Here is a 27505-nt window from a genome sequence, read left to right on the forward strand (position 1 = left end):
GCTCCACTCCAACAATGACTACTACAACTCACCTGCTCCACTCCAACACTGACTATTACAACTCACCTGCTCCACTCCAACAATGACTACTACAACTCACCTGCTCCACTCCAACAATGACTACTAAAACTCACCTGCTCCACTCCAACACTGACTTCTATAACTCACCTGCTCCACTCCAACACTGACTTCTATAACTCACCTGCTCCACTCCAACAATGACTACTACAACTCATCTACTCTACTCCAACACTGACCACTAAAACTCACCTGCTCCACTCCAACACTGACTTCTATAACTCACCTGCTCCACTCCAACAATGACTACTACAACTCACCTGCTCCACTCCAACAATGACTACTACAACTCATCTAATCTACTCCAACACTGACCACTAAAACTCACCTGCTCCACTCCAACACTGACTTCTATAACTCACCTGCTCTACTCCAACACTGACCACTACAACTCACCTGCTCTACTCCAACACTGACCACTATACTTCTATACTTCTAGACTTCTATAACTCACCTGCTCCACTCCAACAATGACTACTACAACTCATCTACTCTACTCCAACACTGACCACTAAAACTCACCTGCTCCACTCCAACACTGACTTCTATAACTCACCTGCTCTACTCCAACACTGATCACTACAACTCACCTGCTCTACTCCAACACTGACCACTAAAACTCACTTGCTCCACTCCAACACTGACTTCTATAACTCACCTGCTCTACTCCAACACTGACCACTACAACTCACCTGCTCTACTCCAATACTGACCACTACAACTCACCTGCACCACTCCAATACTGACTACTAGAATTCACCTGCTCCACTCAGACAATGACTACTACAACTCACCAACTCCACTCCAGTACTGACTAATACAACTCACCTGCTCCACTCAAACTGACTATTAAAACTCACCTGCTGCCATCCAACACTATCTACTACATCTCACTGGCTCCACTCCAACACTGACAACTAAAACTCACCATTTCCACACCAATACTAACTACTAAAACCCACCTGCTCCACTCCAATACTGACTACTACAACTCACCTGCTCTGTGGTCTGTGGTCTATAGTATATGGTCTATAGTCTACCTGCTAATAACACCTGGACCTTAGACATTTCCCCCAGCTCCTACCCATTCATCTGGACCATAGACCTTCCCCCAGCTCCTACCCATTCATCTGGACCATAGACCTTCCCTCGGCTCCTACCCATTCATCTGGACCATAGACCTTCCCTCGGCTCCTACCCATTCATCTGGACCATGGACCTTCCCCCAGCTCCTACCCATTCATCTGGACCATAGACCTTCCCCCAGCTCCTACCCATTCATCTGGATCATAGACCTTCCCCCAGCTCCTACCCATTCATCTGGACCATAGACCTTCCCCCAGCTCATACCCATTAATCTGGACCATAGACCTTCCCCCAGCTCCTACCCATTCATCTGGACCATAGACCTTCCCCCAGCTCCTACCCATTCATCTGGACCATAGACCTTCCCCCAGCTCCTACCCATTCATCTGGACCATAGACCTTCCCCCAGCTCCTACCCATTCATCTGGACCATAGACCTTCCCCCAGCTCCTACCCATTCATCTGGACCATAGACCTTCCCCCAGCTCCTACCCATTCATCTGGACCATAGACCTTCCCCCAGCTCCTACCCATTCATCTGGACCATAGACCTTCCCCCAGCTCCTACCCATTCATAGGTGAAACCATACACCTGTCTGATTTCTTCAGGTCAAACACTGAAGTGGTACCGTAGGGACTAAGGCTTGTTCCTGGACTGGGCTGTAAGATGACTCTTGTCCTCATTAGTTAGCAGCATATCATGAACAACACGTCTTTTTCTTTTTCCTTCTCCTCTCTCTCCATTTCTCTCTCTTCTATCACATAGCTCTATTGATGGTTAAATATTCCTTAATCGTTACATGCTCTAACCTCCTATATTCCTCTTTCTTCTCTGCTCTACTTCACCACCCCTGTCTGTTCCCCCATCTTTCTATCCCTCTCTTCTCAACCCAGCATTACCTGCGGCGACCAGCCAAGGTCTCCTCGGGATCGTAAGGTAAAGGCTGTGGGTTGCGGGACGCCTGGGCAGCGGAGTTCTGGTCAGGAAAGGGCGCCACTGAGCGAGACACACGCTGGGGGGCGTGGCCACACGTACTGCTCACCTGGAGGGAGGGATGAAGGGAGAGTGTCAAGGACAGCGGGAGAGGTAACCATACTATACATAGTAAATCATATCATTATGTAGTAGTATCACCTCACAACTCGCATTGATACATCTTATCATTATCTAGTATTATGTTGTCTCTCATATTGTTACCCCCAGTTCAGCTCCCCGGTTGTTGTCCCTCACATTGTTACCCCCAGTTCAGCTCCTCTGTTGTTGTCCCTCATATTGTTACCCCCAGTTCAGCCCCTCTGTTGTCTCTCATATTGTTACCCCCAGTTCAGCTCCTCTGTTGTTGTCCCTCATATTGTTACCCCCAGTTCAGCCCCTCTGTTGTCTCTCATATTGTTACCCCCAGTTCAGCTCCTCTGTTGTTGTCCCTCACATTGTTACCCCCAGTTCAGCCCCTCTGTTGTTGTCCCTCATATTGTTACCCCCAGTTCAGCTCCTCTGTTGTCTCTCATATTGTTACCCCCAGTTCAGCCCCTCTGTTGTTGTCCCTCACATTGTTACCCCCAGTTCAGCTCCTCTGTTGTTGTCCCTCATATTGTTACCCCCAGTTCAGCCCCTCTGTTGTCTCTCATATTGTTACCCCCAGTTCAGCTCCTCTGTTGTTGTCCCTCATATTGTTACCCCCAGTTCAGCTCCTCTGTTGTTGTCTCTCATATTGTTACCTCAAGTTCAGCCCCTCTGTTGTCTCTCATATTGTTACCCCCAGTTCAGCTCCTCTGTTGTTGTCCCTCATATTGTTACCTCCAGTTCAGCTCCTCTGTTGTCCCTCATATTGTTACCTCCAGTTCAGCTCCTCTGTTGTCTCTCATATTGTTACCCTCAGTTCAGCTCCTCTGTTGTTGTCCCTCACATTGTTACCCCCAGTTCAGCTCCTCTGTTGTTGTCTCTCATATTGTTACCTCAAGTTCAGCTCCTCTGTTGTCTCTCATATTGTTACCCCCAGTTCAGCTCCTCTGTTGTTGTCCCTCATATTGTTACCCCCAGTTCAGCTCCTCTGTTGTTGTCCCTCACATTGTTACCCCCAGTTCAGCCCCTCTGTTGTTGTCCCTCATATTGTTACCCCCAGTTCAGCTCCTCTAGTGTTGTCCCTCACATTGTTACCCCCAGTTCAGCTCCTCTGTTGTTGTCCCTCATATTGTTACCCCCAGTTCAGCTCCTCTGTTGTTGTCCCTCATATTGTTACCCCCAGTTCAGCTCCTCTGTTGTTGTCTCTCATATTGTTACCCCCAGTTCAGCTCCTCTGTTGTTGTCTCTCACATTGTTACCCCCAGTTCAGCTCCTCTGTTGTTGTCCCTCATATTGTTACCTCCAGTTCAGCTCCTCTGTTGTCTCTCATATTGTTACCCCCAGTTCAGCTCCTCTGTTGTTGTCCCTCACATTGTTACCCCCAGTTCAGCTCCTCTGTTGTTGTCCCTCATATTGTTACCTCCAGTTCAGCTCCTCTGTTGTCTCTCATATTGTTACCCCCAGTTCAGCTCCTCTGTTGTTGTCCCTCATATTGTTACCCCCAGTTCAGCTCCTCTGTTGTCCCTCATATTGTTACCTCCAGTTCAGCTCCTCTGTTGTCCCTCATATTGTTACCCCCAGTTCAGCTCCTCTGTTGTCCCTCATATTGTTACCCCCAGTTCAGCCCCCTGTTGTTGTCCCTCATATTGTTACCCCCAGTTCAGCCCCACTGTTGTTGTCCCTCATATTGTTACCTCCAGTTCAGCTCCTCTGTTGTCCCTCATATTGTTACCCCCAGTTCAGCTCCTCTGTTGTCCCTCATATTGTTACCTCCAGTTCAGCTCCTCTGTTGTCCCTCATATTGTTACCCCCAATTCAGCTCCTCTGTTGTTGTCCCTCATATTGTTACCCCCAGTTCAGCCCCTCTGTTGTTGTCCCTCATATTGTTACCCCCAGTTCAGCTCCTCTGTTGTTGTCCCTCACATTGTTACCCCCAGTTCAGCTCCTCTGTTGTTGTCCCTCATATTGTTACCTCCAGTTCAGCTCCTCTGTTGTCTCTCATATTGTTACCCCCAGTTCAGCTCCTCTGTTGTTGTCCCTCATATTGTTACCTCCAGTTCAGCTCCTCTGTTGTCCCTCATATTGTTACCCCCAGTTCAGTTCCTCTGTTGTCCCTCATATTGTTACCTCCAGTTCAGCTCCTCTGTTGTCCCTCATATTGTTACCCCCAGTTCAGCCCCTCTGTTGTTGTCCCTCATATTGTTACCCCCAGTTCAGCTCCTCTGTTGTTGTCTCTCATATTGTTACCCCCAGTTCAGCTCCTCTGTTGTTGTCTCTCATATTGTTACCCCCAGTTCAGCTCCTCTGTTGTCTCTCATATTGTTACCCCCAGTTCAGCTCCTCTGTTGTTGTCCCTCATATTGTTACCCCCAGTTCAGCTCCTCTGTTGTTGTCCCTCATATTGTTACCCCCAGTTCAGCTCCTCTGTTGTTGTCTCTCATATTGTTACCCCCAGTTCAGCTCCTCTGTTGTTGTCTCTCATATTGTTACCCCCAGTTCAGCTCCTCTGTTGTCTCTCATATTGTTACCCCCAGTTCAGCTCCTCTGTTGTTGTCTCTCATATTGTTACCCCCAGTTCAGCTCCTCTGTTGTCTCTCATATTGTTACCCCCAGTTCAGCTCCTCTAGTGTTGTCCCTCACATTGTTACCCCCAGTTCAGCTCCTCTGTTGTTGTCCCTCATATTGTTACCCCCAGTTCAGCTCCTCTTTTGTTGTCCCTCATATTGTTACCCCCAGTTCAGCTCCTCGGTTGTTGTCCCTCATATTGTTACCCCCAGTTCAGCTCCTCTGTTGTTGTCCCTCATATTGTTACCCCCAGTTCAGCTCCTCTGTTGTTGTCCCTCATATTGTTACCCCCAGTTCAGCTCCTCTGTTGTTGTCCCTCATATTGTTACCCCCAGTTCAGCTCCTCTGTTGTTGTCTCTCATATTGTTACCCCCAGTTCAGCTCCTCTGTTGTTGTCTCTCATATTGTTACCCCCAGTTCAGCTCCTCTGTTGTTGTCTCTCATATTGTTACCCCCAGTTCAGCTCCTCTGTTGTTGTCTCTCATATTGTTACCCCCAGTTCAGCTCCTCTGTTGTTGTCTCTCATATTGTTACCCCCAGTTCAGCTCCTCTATCCTCTGTTGTTGTCTGTTATCGTTTGTTTATTTTGGGGAGAAATAAGAGGGGATTTGCATAACAAACCAGTCACTGTTTTCCTCTGCCTGTGCTGTTTCTGGTTTGTTTATTTTGTAATCACAACCCTCCACAAAGCGTCGGCATGAAACCGACGAGGACTCTCCTTCTCTAGCTTCTTCCCCGGGATAAACACAATTTTGCCCAATGCAGGACGACACAAGAATAACTAAGAAACTTATTTCTCTGTGTCTGGGAGATAATGGAGTCATGCCATTCTTTTCAGGTGCAATAAAAATGCAAATGTCTGTTAATGTTTAGCTTGTGGTTTAATGATTTAGAGCTGGTTTAATTTCCCCGGGGGATACCGGCCAGGGCTAAATTCTGCCTTGTAATGTTAACAGCTAATTGTGACTAGCTCCCCTTAAGTGAATCCACTGGCTGTGTGTGTGTGTGTGTATGTGTGTATGTGTGTATGTGTGTGTGTGTGTGTGTGTGTGTAGCCTGCCAATGATGCTGGTGCTGCATACTGATAGAGCACAGGAGCAGGGCTGGACGTCTTTATCAGGGAACCGGGAAGACACACACGCACACAGACTCATACATACAGACAAGCCAATAAGTTATTACACACTTACTTATACACACACTCATGAAGTGGATTTTAATTCAATGTAATGTAGGAACACACGCACACACGCACACACTGACACACTGATCGGCCGAAGGACATCATCATCAGCATTAATCAATACAGTCTCTCTACACAAGGACACAGACAGGCAGGCAGGTGGACAGGCAGTCAGGCAGATTGGCATGCGGCAGGCAGACAGACAGTCAGACAAACAGAGACAAAAAGACAGGCAGGCAGGTAGGTAGTCAGACAAACAGACAGATTGGCAGGCAAGCAGACAGTCAACCAAACAGACCGACGGGCAGGTACCCCCACTGGAGACACACCCCTCAGTGTGCTGACGGGGTACCCCATCCTAACATGTCTGCTATCAGGCTCCTATCTCCTGGTTTGTGTCCAAATGGATAATATTAAGTACATTCCTTCTATTTACAACATGATATAACCTACCTGTCTGCCATGAAAATGAACCACAGGAAAAGTGTCCTCTTTTCTCTATTTAAGTGCATAGGTGACATAGATTCCCGCTGCCCCTGTTTCGAGACAGGTGCATGATAATGGTCCATTCTAAAACAAAATACATTTCACACATTGTATAGTGTTTGTGAAGACAAGATTAAATCAAGAAGAGTGTGATGGGTGACAATATTAGCCTGTCATTTAAAAAAAAAATTAAGCGCAATAAGCCGCTTTACAACTGGGTGTATTGCCTAACTGGCATACATACACAGCGTATGAGTTTCAAATTTGGAGAAGATCATTTTCACCATAAAATGCACCTTTATAATAAAAGCATTACATGAACAATCTCATTTGCAGTCACTTTTGAGAATGGTGTTCTCCTGCTAATGGTACATTCACACTTATAGCCTACTGCTATGTGCATATTGCTGCACTTATTATGTGAAGAAATAGCCTCATAGTTTATCAAAATGTTTCGCTAAACGTTCTCGTCTGTTGAGTCTGGCTCATTGCTTGAAACAGGTTTTTTGCTGTTAGTGGGGGAATTCATTTGGGATGTATCGTATCCCACAACTGTCCTAGACTATGTTTAGAATATTTATTTCTCGCGCAAAATAAAATAGGTTAACCTTTACTATAGGGAATAGTAGATTGACATTGGCTAGTGCTTTTGAAGTTCGTTAGGCCTACTCATCTTGTTGGCTGCCAAAAAGTAAATGTGGACAGTTCCTCAAATATCTTCAATATTCACGCTCGGAATTGGATAAGGACAAGCGCAGTTGCGTCACCGATGTGTCTGTCTTCACTTGTAGCCTGTGAGAAAGACCCGATCACGTGAAAGAGAGCCATGTGAGTGAAAGAGAGCTATGTGAGTGAGAGGTGCTTCGGCATACAGCCAAGAGAAGGGAATTTTAAATATTATATTCAGTTCAAGGGCACAATGGCCACTGGCCGCAAAAGGCATGGATTTATTTTGGGGGCAATATGGCCACACAAATCAAATCAAATTGTATTTGTCACATGCACTGAATACAACAGGTAGACCTTACAGTGAAATGCTTACTTACAAGCCCTTAAGCAACAATGCAGTTTTAAGGAAAAAGGGTGTTAAGTAAAAAATGTATTAATAAAAAATAAGAATAAAAATAACAAATAATTAAAGAGCAGCAGTAAAATAACAGTAGCGAAGCTATATACAGGTGGTACTGGTACTGGTACAGAGTCAATGTGCGGGGCCACAGGTTAGTCGAGGAAATTGAGGTAATATGTACATGTAGGCAGAGTTAAAGTGACTATGCATAGATAATAAACAGAGTAGCATCAGCGTAAAATAAGGGGTGGGGGGGACAATGCAAATAGTCTGGGTAGCCATTTGATTAGCTGTTCAGGAGTCTTATGGCTTGTCGGTAGAAGCTGTTAAGAAGCCTTTTAGACCTAGACTTGGCGCTCCGGGACAGATTGCCGTGAGGTAGCAGAGAGAACAGTCTATGACTAGGGTGGCTGGAGTCTTTGACAATATTTAGGGCCTTCCTCTGGCACCGCCTGGTATAGAGGTCCAGGATGGCAGGAAGCTTGGCTCCATTGATGTACTGGGCTGTATGCACTACCCTCTGTAGTGCCATACCAGGCAGTGATGCAACCCTTCAGGATGCTCTTGATGGTGCAGCTGAATAACTTTTTGAGGATCTGAGGACCCGTGCCAAATCTTTTCAGTCTCCTGAGGAATAGACTTTGTCGTGCCCTCTTCACGACTGTCTTGGTGTGATTGGACCATGATAGTTTGTTGGTGATGTGGACACCAAGGAACTTGAAGCTCTCAAAGTGCTCCACGACAGCCCCGTCGATGAGAATGGGGGCGTGCTCGGTCCTCCTTTTCCTGTAGTCCACAATCACCTCCTTTGTATTGATCACATTGAGGGAGAGGTTGTTATCCTAGCACCACATTGCCAGGTCTCTGACCTCCTCCCTATAGGCTGTCTCGTTGTTGTTGGTGATCAGGCCTACTACTGTTGTGTCGCCAGCAAACTTAATGATCGTGTTGGAGTAGAGCCTGGCCGTGCAGTCATGAGTGAACAGGGAGTACAGGAGGGGACTGAGCACGCACCCCTGAGGGGCCTCTGAGTTGAGGATCAGCGTGGCAGATGTGTTGTTGCCTACCCTTACCACCTGGGGGCAGCCCGTCAGGAAGTCCAGGATCCACTTGCAGAGGGAAGAGTTTAGTCCCAGGGTCCTTAGCTTACGTTCCAATCACACTGACAGCGTCACTGCATTTTGGTACACCAGATTTACATTCATTTCCAGTGAAACACTGCGTTTGCCTTTCAGCATAGCGTTGCAGAGGCAGTTGCAGTGTGTTCGGTGTAGTGCATATGTTGGATTTACTTTTGTTGCATACTATCCATACTATTTGACGCATTAGTGATGAGCTTTGTGGGCACTATGGTGTTAAACGCTGAGCTGTAGACAATGAATAGCATTCTCAGGTAGATGTTCCTTTTGTCCAGGTGGGAAAGGGCAGTGTGGAGTGCAATAGAGATTGCATCATCTGTGGATCTGTGGGTGCGGTATGCAAATTGGAGTGGGTCTAGGGTTTCTAGGATAATGGTGTTGATGTGAGCCATGACCAGCCTTTCAAAGCCCTTCATGGCTACAGACGTGAGTGCTAAGGGTCGGTAGTCATTTAGGAAGGTTACCCTAGTATTCTTGGGCACAGAGACTATGGTGGTCTGCTTGAAACATGTTGGTATTATTGACTCAGTTGAAAATGACAGTGAAGACACTTGCCAGTTGGTCAGCACATGCTCGGAGTACACATCCTGGTAATCCATCTGGCCCTGCGGCCTTGTTGACCTGTTTAAAGGTCTTACTCACATCGACTATGGAGAGAGTGATCACACAGTCATCCGGAAAAGCTGATGCTCTCATGCATACTTCAGTGTTGCTAGCCTTGAAGAGAGCATAGAAGTAATTTAGCTTGTCTGGTAGGGGCAGCTAGCAGCTGTGCTTCCCTTTGTAGTCTGTAATAGTTTGCAAGCCCTGCCACATCTGACGAGCGTCGGAGCCGGAGTAGTACGATTAGATCTTAGTCCTGTATTGACGCTTTGCCTGTTTGATCGTTCGTTGGAGGGTTATAAGCGTTCGGGTTAGAGTCCCGCTCCTTGAAAGAGGCAGCTCTACCCTTTAGCTCAGTGCTGATGTTGCCTGTAATCCATGGCTTCTGGTTGTGGTATGTACGTATGGTTACTGTGGGGATGATGTCATCAATGCACTTATTGATGAAGCCAGTGTCTAATGTGGTATACTCCTCAATGCCATCGTAAGAATCCCAGAACATATTCTAGTCTGTGCTTTCAAAACAGTCCTGTAGCTTAGCATCTGCATCATTGGACCACTTCTTTATTGACCAAGTCACTTGTGCTTCCTGCTTTCATTTTTGTTTGTAAGCAGGAATCAGGAGGATACAATTATGGTCAGATTTGCCAAATGGAGGGTGAGGGAGAGCTTTGTATGCGTCTCTGTGAATGACGGACCAAGGCGCAGCGTGTGTTGGGTTACACATCTTTATTACCTTGGAACTTGAACAAAAACAATAAACATATGACGAAAGTGAAGAACAGAGCACACATCAGCACTCAACAAAACAATATCCCACAAAGCAGGTAGGAGAAAGAGCTTCCTAAATATGATCCCCAATTAGAGGCAACGATTACCAGCTGCCTCTAATTGGGAACCATACAACCCAGCCACATAGAAAGTCAATGACTAGAACACCCCCCCCTAGTCACGCTCTGACCTAAACACCATAGAGAACCGAGGGCTCTCTATGGTCAGGGCGTGACACCGGGAGATGCTAAATATGTTTATGTTAATTAACGGTCAATTCCGTGAGACCGGCAGTTATTTGCTTGACAATCACCGGCTGACAAAATTTCATGACTGCCACAGCCCTAACACACACACACACACACACACACACACACACACACACACACACACACACACACACACACACACACACACACACACACACACACACACACACACACACACACACACACACACACACACCACACACACACCTGCACACACACACACAGCCTGCATACACACTCCCTGGCCAGACACTCATCCTCCCCATCTCCATCAGTGTAATTATGCATGTCAAATGGTGACCTATTTCCTTTATAGTGCACTACTTTTGACCGGAGCCCTATGGACCCTGGTCAGAAGTAGTGCACTGAATAGGAATAATGTGTCATTTGGAACACAATTTCTCCTCCAGATTTACACACTAGTCACAGGCCATGATTAATGTGATTGGAGCTTGACTTCACTCTTTGTTTGTGTGTTCCACAATCCCCACAGTTGTGGCACAGGATAGAGACTGATACAGCATATTAAGGGGACAGGCCCGGTTCCATTGCTCTTTCCCTCTGGAATGTTACATAGAGATTTGTCAGTTCCCTCATACTTCTGTCTCACCACTAAAACCTATTTCCCATCTTCCTTTACAGGAGAGGGGTCACAGGGTGATGGATGCCTCCCCACTCTCCTCTCCTCCTCCATCCCCTAGGGCTCTCACTTCAAACTCTCTCTACTTCTCTCTCTCTCGCTCTCTCTCCCTCTCTTTGTCGCCGTTTCTCACTCACTTCTGCTCAGTAACTGGTAAAAATAGAGCTTCATAAATCATGCATCTTCTCTCACAGCAGTGTGTGTGTGAGAGAGAGAGAGGCAGGCAGGGAGAGAGAGAGAGAAAGAGAGAGGAATGGAGAGATGAAATATAGACAGAAGAGGGGAAGCAGATGATATCAAACTGCGAGAGAGGGACAAAGTGGCAATGTGGTGACTGGTGAATGGGTTCAGACCCCAGGCTCTTGGCTGCCCTCTCTCTGTCTCTCCCCTTTGTTCTCTCATTCCCCCTACTCTCTCTCTCACTCTTCTTCTCCCTCTCTCTCTCACCCTATCCCTCTCTCTCACACTCTCTCACCCTCTCTCTCTGTCTCTCTCCTTGCCCATCTCTCTCCATGCCCATCTCTCTCTGTCTCTCTCTCTCTCGGTCTCTCCCACACGGTCTCTTTCTTGGTCACTCTTTCCCTCTCAATCTTTCCCTCTCTGATCTATGGGTGCAGGGCCTGGTTCATAGCAGGGTTATGTTGAGGGGTAGAGATGACTGTTATCACTGTGGAGAGTGGGAGCCCTGGACAATTTGTGATCACTTATAGCAGACAGAGATCATGTTTCAAGATAGATGGTCTGCATCCCAAATTACACCCTTTTCCCTATATAGTGCACTAGGGTTGGGCCGTATCCAAATTGTCATACTCTCATGCCACCATACCGTTTCTGTATCACAAGGAGCACTATTTCTTAATAAACTTCTTTGGGAAAGGGGGCAGTATTGAGTAGCTTGGATGAATAAGGTGCCCAGAGTAAACTGCCTGGTACTCAGGCCCAAAATCTAGAATTAGCATATAATTACAGGATTTTGATAGAAGACACTCTGTCTAAAAAGTTTCTAAAACTGATGTATGTGAGAATAACATATCTAATATGGCAGGCAAAAACCTGAGAAAAAATCCAACCAGGAAGTGGGAAATCTGAGGTTTGTAGTTTTTCAAGTCTTTGCTTATCCAATATACAGTGTCTATGGGGCCATGTTGCACTTTCTAAGGCTTCCACTGGATGTCAACAGTCTTTAGAACCTTGTTTCAGGCTTCTACTGTGAAGGGGGAGAGAATAAGAGCTGTTTGACTAAGAGGTCTGGCAGAATGCCATGAGCTCAGTCAGGCATGCGGCCGTGAGAGCGAGCTCTGTTCCTTTTCATTTCTGAAGACTAAGGAATTGTCCGGTTGAAACATTATTGAAGATTTATGATAAAACATCCTAAAGATTGATTCTATACATCGTTTGACATGTCTCTACGAACTGTAATATAACTTTTTTGACTTTTCGTCTGAACTAATTGCTCGCATTTGGATTACACGGCCTAAACGTGCAAACAAAAAGGAGGTATTTGGACATAAATGATGGACTTTATCAAACAAAACAAACATTTATTGTGGAACTGGGATTCCTGGGAGTGCATTCCGATGAAAATCATCAAAGGTAAGTGAATATTTATAACGCTGTTTCTGAGTTTGGTGACACCTCTCCTTCTTTGGAAAATGGCTGTATGTTTTTCTGTGACTTGGCGCTGACCAAACATAATCACTAGGTGTGCTTTCGCTGTAAAGCCTTTTTGAAATTTGACACAGCGGTTGCATTAAGGAGAAGTTTATCTTTAATTGTGTGTTTAACACTTGTATCTTTTATCAATGTTTATTTCTGTAATTTGATGTGGCTCTCTGCACTGTTTGTTTGAGACAATGCATTTCTTAACATAACACACCAATTTCAAATGAGGTTTTTGGACATAAAGATTAACTTTATCGAACAAAACACACATTTATTGTCTAACATGGAGTCCTGGAAGTGCCATCCGGTGAAGATCATCAAAGGTTAGATTAATGTTAACGCTATTTCTGAGTTTTGTGACACCTCTCCTTCTTTGGAAAATGGCTGTATGTTTTTCTGTAACTTGGTGCTGACCTAACATAAATGCAAGGTGTGCTTTCGCCGTAAAGCCTTTTTGAAATCAAACACTGTGGCTGGATTAACGAGAAGTTTATCTTTAAAATGGTATATAATACTTGTATGTTTGAGGAATTTTAATGATGAGATTTCTGTTGTTTTGAATTTGGCGCCCTGCAATTTCACTGGCTGTTGGACGCTAGCATCCCACACACATATCCTAGAGCAGTTAATAAAAAATAAATATATAATAATAAAACAAAATAAATTGAGGCACAAAACAATTTAAGGGTCTATTGGAATACCAAAATTGTACGCATGTGCAGAGCATTGCTCTAGAATATTGGACTGTTGGCATTCATACTTTTAGAATTCTCAGTGCAGCTAAAGCAAATATCTCCAACTGTCAACACATTCAAGCCTATAGTGTACTAGGGGTCCATATGGGCCCATAGGGCTCTGGTCAAAGTAGTTTACTATAGGGAAAAGGATGCCATTTGGGAAACATTTGGGAAACAGACATGGGCAGGAGTCAGGAGAGCTCCTTATATTACACTTCCAGGGCTCTTCTGTTTGGACAGGGCCTGGCTCTTAAACTGGACAAGCATGTCAGTGAGGAAAACGTGTACAAACAAGTCCCACTGTAACGATCGTCGTGGGTTGAAGAAGGTGAGGACCAAGGTGCAGCGTGGTATGTGTCCATTTTTATTTAATGAACACAGAAACAAAAATAACAAAGAGAACGACCGAAACTGTTCTGGCTGGTGCAGACACACAACAGAAAACAATCACCCACAACTCAAAATAGGAAAACAGGCTACCTAAGTATGGTTCTCAATCAGAGACAACGATTGCCAGCTGCCTCTGAGAAAACAATTAAACATTTCACCTGTACTAGGAACGTTTGTTTTTTAGGTTGCAGGGAGGTTCTGAGAACGTTTTTGTCACGATCGTCGTCAGGGTGGAAATGGTGAGCGTACATTTATTTTTATTTATAAATGTCGCCAACAAAACAAAGAATAAGGAAACGACCGTGAAGCTTACTTCGGCTATACAGGCCACTAACAAAGACAACTACCCACAACTAAGGTGGCAAAACAGGCTGCCTAAGTATGATTCCCAATCAGAGACAACAATAGACAGCTGCCTCTGATTGGGAAACACACTCGGCCAAACACACAGAAATACAAAACATAGAATTAAAGAAACTAGAATGCCCACCCTAGTCACACCCTGGCCTAACCAAAATAGAGAATAAAAGCCTCTCTATGACCAGTGCGTGACAGTACCCCCAAAGGTGTGAAACCTGACTCTATAGGGGAGGGTCTGGGTGGGCATCTACTTCGGTGGCGGCTCCGGTGCGGGACACAGACCCCGCTCCACCTCTGGCTCCCCTCACTTTGGTGGTGCCTCTGGACTGGGGACCCTCGCTGCAGGCCCCAGATTGGGGACCCTCGTTGCAGGCTTCGGACTGGAGACCGTCGCTGGAGGCTCCGGACTGGAGACCGTCGCTGCAGGCTCCGTGCCATGGATCATCACTGCAGGCCCCGTGCCATGGATCATCACTGCAGGCCCCGTGCCATGGATCATCACTGCAGGCTCCGTGCCATGGATCATCACTGCAGGCCCCGTGCCATGGATCATCACTGCAGGCTCCGTGACATGGATCATCACTGCAGGCTCCGTGCCATGGATCCTCACTACAGGCCCCGTGCCATGGATCCTCACTGCAGGCCCCGTGCCATGGATCATCACTGCAGGCTCCGTGCCATGGATCCTCACTACAGGCTCCGTGCCATGGATCCTCACTGCAGGCTCCGTGCCATGGATCCTCACTACAGGCTCTGTGCCATGGATCCTCACTGCAGGCCCCGTGCCATGGATCCTCACTGCAGGCCCCGTGCCATGGATCATCACTGCAGGCTCCGTGCCATGGATCATCACTGCAGGCTCCGTGCCATGGATCCTCACTACAGGCTCCGTGCCATGGATCCTCACTGCAGGCCCCGTGCCATGGATCCTCACTGCAGGCCCCGTGCCATGGATCCTCACTACAGGCTCCGTGCCATGGATCCTCACTACAGGCTCCGTGCCATGGATCCTCACTGCAGGCCCCGTGCCATGGATCCTCACTGCAGGCCCCGTGCCATGGATCCTCACTGCAGGCCCCGTGCCATGGATCCTCACTGCAGGTCCCGTGCCATGGATCATCACTGCAGGCTCCGTGCCATGGATCATCACTGCAGGCTCCGTGCCATGGATCATCACTGGAGGCTCCGTGCCATGGATCATCACTGGAGGCTCCGTGCCATGGATCATCACTGGAGGCTCCGTGGCATGGATCATCACTGGAGGCTCCGTGCCATGGATCATCACTGGAGGCGCTGTGCCATGGATCATCACTGGATGCTTCGTGCCATGGATCATCACTGGAGGCTTCGTGCCATGGTTCATCACTGGAGGCTTCGTGCCATGGTTCATCACTGGAGGCTTCGTGCCATGGATCATCACTGCAGGCTCCGTGCCATGGATCATCACTGCAGGCTCCGTGCCATGGATCCTCACTGCAGGCTCCGTGCCATGGATCATCACTGGAGGCTCCGTGCCATGGATCATCACTGGAGGCTCCGTGCCATGGATCATCACTGGAGGCTCCGTGGCATGGATCATCACTGGAGGCTCCATGCCATGGATCATCACTGGAGGCGCTGTGCCATGGATCATCACTGGATGCTTCGTGCCATGGATCATCACTGGAGGCTTCATGCCATGGTTCATCACTGGAGGCTTCGTGCCATGGTTCATCACTGGAGGCTTCGTGCCATGGATCATCACTGGAGGCTTCGTGCCATGGATCATCACTGGAGCGAGGAGACGTATAGGCAGCCTGGTGCGTGGAGCTGCCACAGGGCTTACCAGGCTGGGGAGACATACAGAAGGCCTGGTTCTGGGAGCAGGCACCGGATACACTGGGCCGTGGAGGCACACTGGAGGTCTCGAACGTAGAGCCTGCACAACCCATCCTGGCTGGATGGTTACCTTTGCACGGTAAAGGTGGGGCGCTGGCACGGGAAGCACTGGGCTGTGCAGACGCACTGGAGACACAGTGCGCAGAGCCGGCACAGGATAGCTGGAATGTAGTGCACCGGGCCGTGAATGCGCACTGGAGACACCGTGCGCTCCACCGCATAACACGGTGCCTGACCAGTACCGCGCTCCCTACGGTAAGCATGAGGAGTTGGCTCAGGTCTCCAACCTGACTCAGCCAATCTCCTCGTGTGCCACCCCCAAAAATCATTTTTGGGAGTGGCCTCCCGGTCTTTAGTGCCAGCCGTGACTCTGTGTAATCCTGGGCCCTTTTTCTCTCTGCCTCCGCCTTCCTCACTGCTTCCACCTGTTCCCACAGCAGGCAATCCTTTCCCGCCAGGATTTCCTCCCATGTCCAGGATCCTTTCCTGCCAGGATCTCCTCCCACGTCCAGGATCCTTTCCCATTCAGGATTTCCTCCCACGTCCAGGATCCTTTCCCGCCAGGATCTCCTCCCACGTCCAGGATCCTTTCCCATTCAGGATTTCCTCCCACGTCCAGGATCCTTTCCCATTCAGGATTTCCTCCCACGTCCAGGATCCTTTCCCACCAGGATCTCCTCCCACGTCCAGGATCCTTTCCCGCCAGGATCTCCTCCCACGTCCAGGATCCTTTCCCATTCAGGATTTCCTCCCACGTCCAGGATCCTTTCCCATTCAGGATTTCCTCCCACGTCCAGGATCCTTTCTCATTCAGGATTTCCTCCCACGTCCAGGATCCTTTCCCGCCAGGAGCTCCTCCCACGTCCAGGATCCTTTCCCATTCAGGATTTCCTCCCACGTCCAGGATCCTTTCCCATTCAGGATGTCCTCCCATGTCCATTCCTCCAGAAAATGCTGCTCCTCCCGGCCACGCCGCTTGGTCCGTTTGTGGTGGGTAGTTCTGTCACGATCGTTGTCAGGGTGGAAATGACCGGACCAAGGTGCAGCATGGTGAGTGTAAATTTATTTTTCTTTATAAATGTTGCCAATAAAACAAAGAATAAGGAAACGACCGTGAAGCTTACTTCGGCTATACAGGCCACTAACAAAGACAACTACCCACAGCTAAGGAACCACACTCGGCCAAACACACAGAAATACAAAACATAGAATTAAAGAAACTAGAATGCCCACCCGAGACACACCCTGGCCTAACCAAAATAGAGAATAAAAGCCTCTCTATGGCCAGGGCGTGCCAGTTTTACTCTGGTTCCTTGACAGTTTTACTGGAAGGTTTCATTAATGCTCTGAGAACACAATTTGAGAACATGACTTGAAATAGAACTATGAAGAAACATTCATGCTGAAATACTGAAATTCCCACAGACGAATGTTGTTTCATAACATTCTCTGAACTATTTGAGAACATTCCCAATGTCAAACGAGTTGGAGAACATTCCTAGAACATTATCTTTATTAAATCTTTACGTAGCCATGTTTGAACTTTTTGTAGAAATCTTTGAACTTTTACAAAAAGTTCTCTTAAACGAATGAAATACAAGGAAAATCATGTTTATTTGTTAAGTTCCTTAAATGTGCGCTGAGATTGTTCCAAAGCCAAGAAACTATCCTGCACCATTCCCAGAAAGTTGTGGGAAGATTGTATGCAAAATAGGACAGCCACGCTCTCACCAAGCTCTAAGAAACATTTCTAGTTCTCTGAACGTTATGTGCCAGCTAGTTGGTGTACAGAACCAGACACACAGTAGTTGTGATTTTACTATGCATTATGTTAGTAAGGTTTCAGCCCCCATTCTCATCGATGGGGCTGTAGCGGCGCAGGTTAAGAGCTTCAAGCTTCTTGGTGTCCACATCAACAACAAACTAGAATGGTCCAAACACACCAAGACAGTCGTGAAGAGGGTACGGCAAAGCCTATTCCCCCCCAAGAAGACTGAAAAGATCCTCAAATGTCCTCAGATCCTCAAATGTTCTACACTGTTCATCACTGCCTGGTATGGCAATTGCTCGGCCTCTGACTGCAAGGCACTTCAGAGGGTAGTGCGTACGGCCCAGTACATCACTGGGGCTAAGCTGCCTGCCATCCAGGACCTCTACACCAGGCGGTGTCAGAGGAAGGCCCTAAAAATAGTCAAAGACCCCAGCTACCTCAGTCATACACTGTTTTCTCTGCTACCGCATGGCAAGCGGTACTGGAGAACCAAGTCTACGACCAAAAGGATTCTCAACAGCTTTTACCCCCCAAGCCATTAGACTCTTGAACAGGTAATCAAATGGCTACCTGGACTATTTGCATTGTGTCCCGCCACTCCCCCGCCCCAAACCCCTCTCTCTGTTTATCATCTATGCATAGTCACTTTAACTATACTTCCACTCACATACTACCTCAATTAGCCCGACTAACCGGTGCCCCCGCACATTGACTCTGTACCGGTACCACCTGTATACAGCCTCGCAACTGTTATTTTCACTGTCATTTGACTGTTTTCTCTTCATTTTGTATTTCTTTACTTATCTATTGTTTACCTAATACCTATTTTGCACTGTTGGTTAGGGCTTGTAAGTAAGCATTTCACTGTAAGGTCTATTACACCTGATGTATTCAGCGGACTTGACAAATAACATTTGATTTGATTTGATTTAATACAGTAGGTCCCATGTGCATCTGTCTATTGCTAGAGTATACCACACCAGCACGTACAGTTGAAGTCAGAAGTTTACATACACCTTAGCTAAATACATTTAAACTCAGTTATTCACAATTCCTGACATTTAATCCTGGCACAAAAAAACTGTTTTAGGTCAATTAGGATTAACATTTTATTTTAAGAATGTGAAATGTCAGAATAATAGTTGAGATAATTATTTATTTCAGCTTTTATTTCTTTCATCACATTCCCAGTGGGTCAGAAGTTTGCATACACTCAATTAGTATTTGGTAGCATTGCCTTTAAATGGTTTAACTTGGGTCAAACCCTCCGGGTAGCCTTCCACAAGTTTCCCACAATAAGTTGGGTGAATTTTAGCCCATTCCTCCTAACAGAGCTGGTGTAACTGAGTCAGGTTTGTAGGTCTCCTTGCTCGCCTTTTCAGTTCTGCCCACACATTTTCTATAGGATTGAGGTCAGGGCTTTGTGATGGCCACTCCAATACCTTGACTTTGTTGTCCTTAAGCCATTTTGCCACAACTTTGGAAGTATGCTTGGGGTCATTGTCCATTTGGATGACCCATTTGCAACCAAGCTTTAACTTCCTGACTGATGTCTTGAGATGTTGCTTCAATATATTCACATCATTTTCCTCCCTCATGTTGCCATCTATTTTGTGAAGTGCACCAGACCCTCCCGCAGCAAAGCACCCCCACAACATGATGCTGCCACCCCTGTGCTTCACGGTTGGGATGATGTTCTTAAAGCTTGCAAGTCTCCATCTTTTTCCTCCAAACATAATGATGGTCATTATGGCCAAGCAGTTCTATTTTTGTTTGATCAAACCAGAGGACATTCCTCAAAAGTACAATCTTTGTCCCCATGTGCAATTGCAATCCGTAGTCTGGCTTTTAAATTGTGGTTTTGGATCAGTGGCTTCTTCCTTGCTGAAGCGGCCTTTCAGGTTATTTCGATATAGGACTCGTTTTACTGTGCATATAGATACTTTTGTACCTGTTTCCTCCAGCATCTTCATATGGTCCTTTGCTGTTATTCTGGGATTGATTTGCACTTTTCACACCAAAGTACGTTCATCTCTAGGACATCTCCTTTCTGAGCGTTATGACGCCTGCGTGGTCCCATGGTGTTTATACTTACGTACTATTGTTTGTACAGATGAACGTGGTACCTTCAGGTATTTTGAAATTGCTCCCAAGGATGAACCAGACTTGTGGAGGTTGTCACGCCCTGACCTGAGAGAGCCTTTTTATGTCACTATTTTGGTTTGGTCAGGGTGTGATTTGGGTGGGTCATTCGATGTTCTGTTTTCTATGTTTTGTTATTTCTTGTTTTGTTGGCAACATTTTAACTTTGTTAGAGGCATCATAGCCCTGTTAAGCTTCACAGTCGTTTTGTATTGTTTATTGTTTTTGTTGGCGACATTCTAATAAAAAGGAATAGGTACGCTCACAACGCTGCATCTTGGTCCACTTCTTACAACGCACGTGACAAAAGGTCTACAATTTGTTTCTGAGGTCTTGGCTGATTTCTTTTGATTTTCCCATGATGTCAAGCAAAGAGGCACTGAGTTTGAAGGTAGGCCTTGAAATAAATACACAGGTACACCTCCAATTGACTAAAATGGTGTCAATTAGCCTATCAGAAGCTTCTAAAGCTATGACATAATTTTCTAGACTTTTCCAAGCTGTTTAAAGGCAGTCAACTTAGTGTATGTAAACTTCTGACCCACTGGAAATGTGATACTGTGGATTTTAAGTGAAATAATCTGTCTGTAAACAATTGTTGGAAAAATGACTTGTGTCATGCACAAAGTAGATGTCGTAACAGACTTGCCAAAACTATAGTTTGTTAACAAAACATTTGTGGAGTGGTTGAAAAATGAGTTTTAATGACTCCAACCTAAGTGCATGTAAACTTTCGACTTCAACTCTATGTACCAGTGCTATACAGTGGTTTCCAGTGATGTCATAGTGACCAGTCCACTGCATGAAGATGTGGACACACACAACACACAAACATGTACACACACACACAATAACAGGAGGAGGTAAAGGAGGGGACAGTGAAAGTCAATGTCACATTGACACTAGCGCATTTCAAGACAAATAGGTTTTTGTCTAATTTCAGTTTATCGCTCACGCTTTGACAGGATTGAATTAGGGGAGATGGTGAATCTGTCTGTCCCCTCAATGACAACACGGAGGAGGGAGCTGTCCTGGGGAACACTAAACAGGTGCATGCACACACACACACAAACACATGCACACACACACATGCGCACATGAACACATGCTCACAAACATACACACACACTGCACAGTCCATTGGGACTAGAATGTCATATTGCAGTGTAACCACATAACAGGTCACTTCCATTCATGGATGACATTCTGCCTTCCTGAGGAAAACCTTTTCCAGACTCAGAATGTAGTCCTGAAGTCACAGCACTGGTATCCTTCAATGCACACACACACACACCCACACACGGTGGAAAACCTTTTCCAGACTCAGAATGTAGTCCTGAAGTCACAGCACTGGTATCCTTCAATGCACACACACACACACCCACACACGGTGGAAAACCTTTTCCAGACTCAGAATGTAGTCCTGAAGTCACAGCACTGGTATCCTTCAATGCACACACACACACACACACACACACACATACTGAGGGCTCGGTCTGGGAGACTCGGTCTGAGAAAAGAACCCTGGTAGCTCAGTGCTGGGAGGATGGATCTGAGAAAAGAACCCGGGTCGCTCAGTGCTAGGAGCCTGGGCATGAGGGAGAAACCCTGGTTGCTCAGTGCTAGGAGCCTGGGCATGAGGGAGGAACCCTGGTCGCTCAACGCTGGGAGACTGGGCATGAAAGACGAACCCTGGTCGCTCAGTGCTGGGAGGTTGGAAGTGGGAGAGGAACCCTGGGCGCCCAGTGCTGGGAGGCGGGGCATGAGACAATTACCCTGGTCATTCAGCTCTGGGAGGTTGGGCGTGAGAGAGGAACCTTGGTCACTCAGCGCTGGAAGGCTGGGTCTGAGAAAAGAACCCTGGTCGCACAGTCCCGGGAAGCTGGGTCTGAGAAAATAACCCTGGTCGCACAGTGCTGGGAAGCTGGGTCTGAGTAAAGAACCCTGGTCGCACAGTGCTGGGAAGCTGGGTCTGAGAAAAGAACCCTGGTCGCACAGTGCTGGGAAGCTGGGTCTGAGAAAAGAACCCTGGTCGCACAGTGCTGGGAAGCTGGGTCTGAGAAAATAACCCTGGTTGCTCAGCGCTGGGAAGCTGGGTCTGAGAAAAGCACCCTGGTCGCACAGTGCTGGGAAGCTGGGTCTGAGAAAAGAACCCTGGTCGCACAGTGCTGGGAAGCTGGGTCTGAGAAAAGAACCCTGGTCGCACAGTGCTGGGAAGCTGGGTCTGAGAAAAGAACCCTGGTCGCACAGTGCTGGGAAGCTGGGTCTGAGAAAAGAACACTGGTCGCACAGTGCTGGGAAGCTGGGTCTGAGAAAAGAACCCTGGTCGCACAGTGCTGGGAAGCTGGGTCTGAGAAAAGAACCCTGGTCGCACAGTGCTGGGAAGCTGGGTCTGAGAAAAGAACACTGGTCGCACAGTGCTGGGAAGCTGGGTCTGAGAAAAGAACCCTGGTCGCACAGTGCTGGGAAGCTGGGTCTGAGAAAAGAACCCTGGTCGCACAGTGCTGGGAAGCTGGGTCTGAGAAAAGAACCCTGGTCACACAGTGCTGGGAAGCTGGGTCTGAGAAAAGAACCCTGGTCACACAGTGCTGGGAAGCTGGGTCTGAGAAAAGAACCCTGGTCACACAGTGCTGGGAAGCTGGGTCTGAGAAAAGAACCCTGGTTGCTCAGCGCTGGGAAGCTGGGTCTGAGAAAAGAACACTGGTCGCACAGTGCTGGGAAGCTGGGTCTGAGAAAAGAACCCTGGTTGCTCAGCGCTGGGATGCTGGGTCTGAGAGTGAAATGTTGTCACATATACCAGAGACAAAAAACAGCAACTTCTCCAGAAAAGACCTCCATATTTCATGAGCACTTCTCCTTCACTTTAGAATTACACACGGAAACCATTCTGGACACATTTATCGCAGCTTAAACCCCACATAGAGGGTCAGTGCTCCCGCTGAGCAGGAGGGGAGGATTTGCTTCATAGCATGGCACTGGGTTTTTCCTGACTGCCTGCTAGAAAAGGACATGGCTTGGAAGGGCAGGCACTTAACTAGACTGGTACAGTGTGGTTTTATTCATTGTTCAAGTTTACGATATCTCTCACAACGATGTGTATACCATCTGCTAACTCCCCTTGACTTGTCACTTGTTTCCACTTTGGCTTTCCCGGCGACCCCTTTCCCAACTGCTTAACTAAACCCTTCCAGTCTCCCTGTTTGTCATGGCCTTGACCCCTCCAGTCTCCCTGTTTGTCATGGCCTTGACCCCTCCAGTCTCCCTGTTTGTCATGGCCTTGACCCTTCCAGTCTCCCTGTTTGTCATGGCCTTGACCCTTCCAGTCTCCCTGTTTGTCATGGCCTTGACCCCTCCAGTCTCCCTGTTTGTCATGGCCTAGACCCTTCCAGTCTCCCTGTTTGTCATGGCCTTGACCCCTCCCTCCATGGCCTTGACCCTCCAGTCTCCCTGTTTGTCAGTCTCCCTGTTTGTCATGGCCTTGACCCCTCCAGTCTCCCTGTTTGTCATGGCCTTGACCCCTCCAGTCTCCCTGTTTGTCATGGCCTTGACCCCTCCAGTCTCCCTGTTTGTCATGGCCTTGACCCTTCCAGTCTCCCTGTTTGTCATGGCCTTGACCCCTCCAGTCTCCCTGTTTGTCATGGCCTTGACCCCTCCAGTCTCCCTGTTTGTCATGGCCTTGACCCCTCCAGTCTCCCTGTTTGTCATGGCCTTGACCCCTCCAGTCTCCCTGTTTGTCATGGCCTTGACCCCTCCAGTCTCCCTGTTTGTCATGGCCTTGACCCTTCCAGTCTCCCTGTTTGTCATGGCCTTGACCCCTCCAGTCTCCCTGTTTGTCATGGCCTTGACCCCTCCAGTCTCCCTGTTTGTCATGGCCTTGACCCCTCCAGTCTCCCTGTTTGTCATGACCCCTCCAGCCTGTTTGTCATGGCCCCCTCCAGTCTCCCTGTTTGTCATGGCCTTGACCCCTCCAGTCTCCCTGTTTGTCATGGCCTTGACCCCTCCAGTCTCCCTGTTTGTCTCATGGCCTTGACCCTTCCAGTCTCCCTGTTTGTCATGGCCTTGACCCTTCCAGTCTCCCTGTTTGTCATGGCCTTGACCCCTCCAGTCTCCCTGTTTGTCATGGCCTTGACCCTCCAGTCTCCCTGTTTGTCATGGCCTTGACCCCTCCAGTCTCCCCTGTTTGTCATGGCCTTGACCCCTCCAGTCTCCCCTGTTTGTCTCATGGCCTTGAGTCTCCTGTTTGTCCCTCCAGTCTCCCTGTTTGTCATGGCCTTGACCCCTCCAGTCTCCCTGTTTGTCATGGCCTTGACCCCTCCAGTCTCCCTGTTTGTCATGGCCTTGACCCCTCCAGTCTCCCTGTTTGTCATGGCCTTGACCCCTCCAGTCTCCCTGTTTGTCATGGCCTTGACCCTCCAGTCTCCCTGTTTGTCATGGCCTTGACCCTCTCCAGTCTCCCTGTTTGTCATGGCCTTGACCCCTCCAGTCTCCCTGTTTGTCCTTGACCCTTCCAGTCTCCCTGTTTGTCATGGCCTTGACCCCTCCAGTCTCCCTGTTTGTCATGGCCTTGACCCTCCAGTCTCCCTGTTTGTCATGGCCTTGACCCCTCCAGTCTCCCTGTTTGTCATGGCCTTGACCCCTCCAGTCTCCCTGTTTGTCATGGCCTTGAGTCTCCCCTCCAGTCTCCCTGTTTGTCATGGCCTTGACCCCTCCAGTCTCCCTGTTTGTCATGGCCTTGACCCCTCCCTCCAGTCTCCACCTGTTTGTCATGGCCTTGACCCCTCCAGTCTCCCTGTTTGTCATGGCCTTGACCCTCCAGTCTCCCTGTTTGTCATGGCCTTGACCCCTCCAGTCTCCCTGTTTGTCATGGCCTTGACCCCTCCGGTCTCCCTGTTTGTCATGGCCTTGACCCCTCCAGTCTCCCTGTTTGTCATGGCCTTGACCCCTCCGGTCTCCCTGTTTGTCATGGCCTTGACCCTTCCAGTCTCCCTGTTTGTCATGGCCTTGACCCCTCCGGTCTCCCTGTTTGACCCCTGTGGGTTTGTATCTGAGTGACTTGATAGTATGTTGATATGGCTTTTAGTATATCTGTGAGGGACTCAGCATGTTGATATGGCTGTTAGTATATCTGTGAAGGACTCAGCATTGTGATATGGCTGTTAGTATATCTGTGAGGGACTCAGCATGTTGATATGGCTGTTAGTATATCTGTGAAGGACTCAGCATGTTGATATGGCTGTTAGTATATCTGTGAAGTACTCAGCATGTTGATATGGCTGTTTGTGTGTCTGTGAGGAACTCAGAATGTTGATATGGCTGTTAGTGTGTATGTGAGGGCCTCAGCATGTTGATATGGATGTTAGTGTGTATGTGAGGGACTCAGCATGTTGATATGGCTGTTAGTATGTCTGTAAGGGACTCAGCATGTTGATATGGATGTTAGTATGTCTGTGAGGGACTCAGCATGTTGATATGGATGTTAGGTGCCAGCTCTGTGTGTGCGTGCGAGCGTATGCTTGCCTGTTACTCACCAGTGTGTGTAGGCGGGGGCGTGCTTTGACAGCGTGTCTGAGGGCCAGTCTGACCAGCACATGTAACCTCATCATCACAGCCTCCATGTCCTGCTCCCCCCTCATGGCCCCTGCCAGTTTCCCTAGCCCCTCCACATACCCTCTCCAGTGGGGCTGTACCTCCGCAGCACCTCCCAGGCACCCTGACATTACAGCCTGGCAAAACCCTTTACAGACCGGGGCCCCCAGCAGGTCCTGGCAGTGTGGGCAATACCACAGCCTCAGCAGGGCGCGCCCACAGTCCCTACCTGGGCGCAGGTGGTCAGTGGTGTTGACCACCTCAATGCCCAGGTTCAGCGCCTGCAGGAAGACACGCGTGGCCAGGAGGGAGCGTGACAAACGAGTCATAATGAGTTTAGGGTAGGGGCCGAATGCTATGGAGTCCTTCCACGACCCCCGCAGGCATTCCTCAGATATGGGTGCTGTGCCACCCCCCAGCAGGTGTCGGTAGGTCAGGGGGAAGAGGCGGGTGAAGAAGGCCTGGACCATGTGTTCCACGCTGGAGTCTGAGCCCAGGATGTAGAGAGACACGTCCAGGAAGAGCTGACCCACCGCCCCCTGGGCCCCGCCCCCCAGCCCTGGGAACTCCGCTTTCAGCACCAGCAGGGTGGAGTTACGGCCGTGACGCAACACCAATTCAAATGCCTCTGGTGGATAGAGGGGAGGGGAGGGGGGTTTGAGAGAAGGAGAGAGAGGAAGGGGGAGAGAATGTTAGAAAATTGTGCAGCTTTAAAACTAATTTCTAGTAAACACATCAATAAAAACAAACCAGACAAGATTCACAATCACTCCAAAACACTATCTCTTTCACAAACACATCCAGAGGAAAGTTTTCCCCACACACTCAAACACATACGCACATGCACACACACACTTACACACAGACACACACACGCAGACACACACACACGCAGACACACACACACGCAGACACATACACGCAGACACAGACACAGACACAGACACACACACACACACACACACACACACACACACACACACACACACACACACACACACACACACACACACACACACACACACACACACACACACACACACACACACACACACACCTTTGGTTTATCATCTGCTGGAGACAGAGAGGCTTGTACACTAAGCAATGCAAAGCCTTCACATCAGATGAAAACCACGATTTGGGGTTTGACCTTTCTGACACTACAAAAGAGCACATTTCAAGAGTCTTAGCTACTTAAAAGCATCCCATTAATCCTGATTTGAGCTGCCAACCTAGACCCAGCGGACTATATTGCCTTGTAGATGTCTGGAAGAGAAAGGCACAAAGCAGGCAGGAGGAAGGGAGGGGCGAGGTCGACGTGAGGCAGAGAAATAATCAGAGGTGTTTCAAGGCACTAAGTGAAGTCTTATCAACATTGTGGCAAAGAGGCACACTCTCCATCTCCCACGCCCCCCGCCCAGAGGAAGACGGCAGGGAAAGACAACAACAAAGGAGAATGGAGAGAGGTTTTAGGGTTCTATTACTGCTCTAGGCAGGGGATCTGGCTGGGAGTCACTTCCTGCATCCTAAATGGCAGCCCTTTATAGTGCACTACTTTTGACCAGGTCTCATAGGACTCTGGTCAAAAGTAGTGACCTATATAAGGAACAGGGTGCTATTTGTAATACAACCACTGAGCTGGAACATTTGGGCAGGTGATAAGCCCGGGGTAATGGATAACAGGTTTTGGGCAGGTGATAAGCCCAGGGTAATGGATAACAGGTTTTGGGCAGGTGATAAGCCCAGGGTAATGGATAACAGGTTTTGGGCAGGTGATAAGCCCGGGGTAATGGAGAACAGGTTTTGGGCGGGTGATAAGCCCAGGGTAATGGCTAACAGGTTTTGGGCAGGTGATAAGCCCAGGGTAATGGATAACAGGTTTTGGGCAGGTGATAAGCCCAGGGTAATGGATAACAGGTTTTGGGCAGGTGATAAGCCCAGGGTAATGGATAACAGGTTTTGGGCAGGTGATAAGCCCGGGGTAATGGAGAACAGGTTTTGGGCGGGTGATAAGCCCAGGGTAATGG

General features: G+C 48.2%; 1 protein-coding gene across 1 annotated transcript in view; it reads right to left on the reverse strand.

The window, feature by feature from the left end:
- Positions 1 to 27505, reverse strand: part of gpc3 (glypican 3) — a 554502-nt gene that overhangs the window by 245807 nt on the left and 281190 nt on the right. Inside the window, exons 3-4 of the mRNA XM_052486883.1 lie at positions 25421 to 26106; positions 2065 to 2207 (exon numbers count right to left, since the gene is read on the reverse strand). Coding sequence (XP_052342843.1) covers positions 2065 to 2207; positions 25421 to 26106 — 829 coding nt within the window. The remainder of the gene's footprint in view (positions 1 to 2064; positions 2208 to 25420; positions 26107 to 27505) is intronic.

This window comes from Oncorhynchus keta, chromosome 30, assembly GCF_023373465.1.
Source record: "Oncorhynchus keta strain PuntledgeMale-10-30-2019 chromosome 30, Oket_V2, whole genome shotgun sequence".
In the NCBI taxonomy this organism is placed as follows: domain Eukaryota; kingdom Metazoa; phylum Chordata; class Actinopteri; order Salmoniformes; family Salmonidae; genus Oncorhynchus; species Oncorhynchus keta.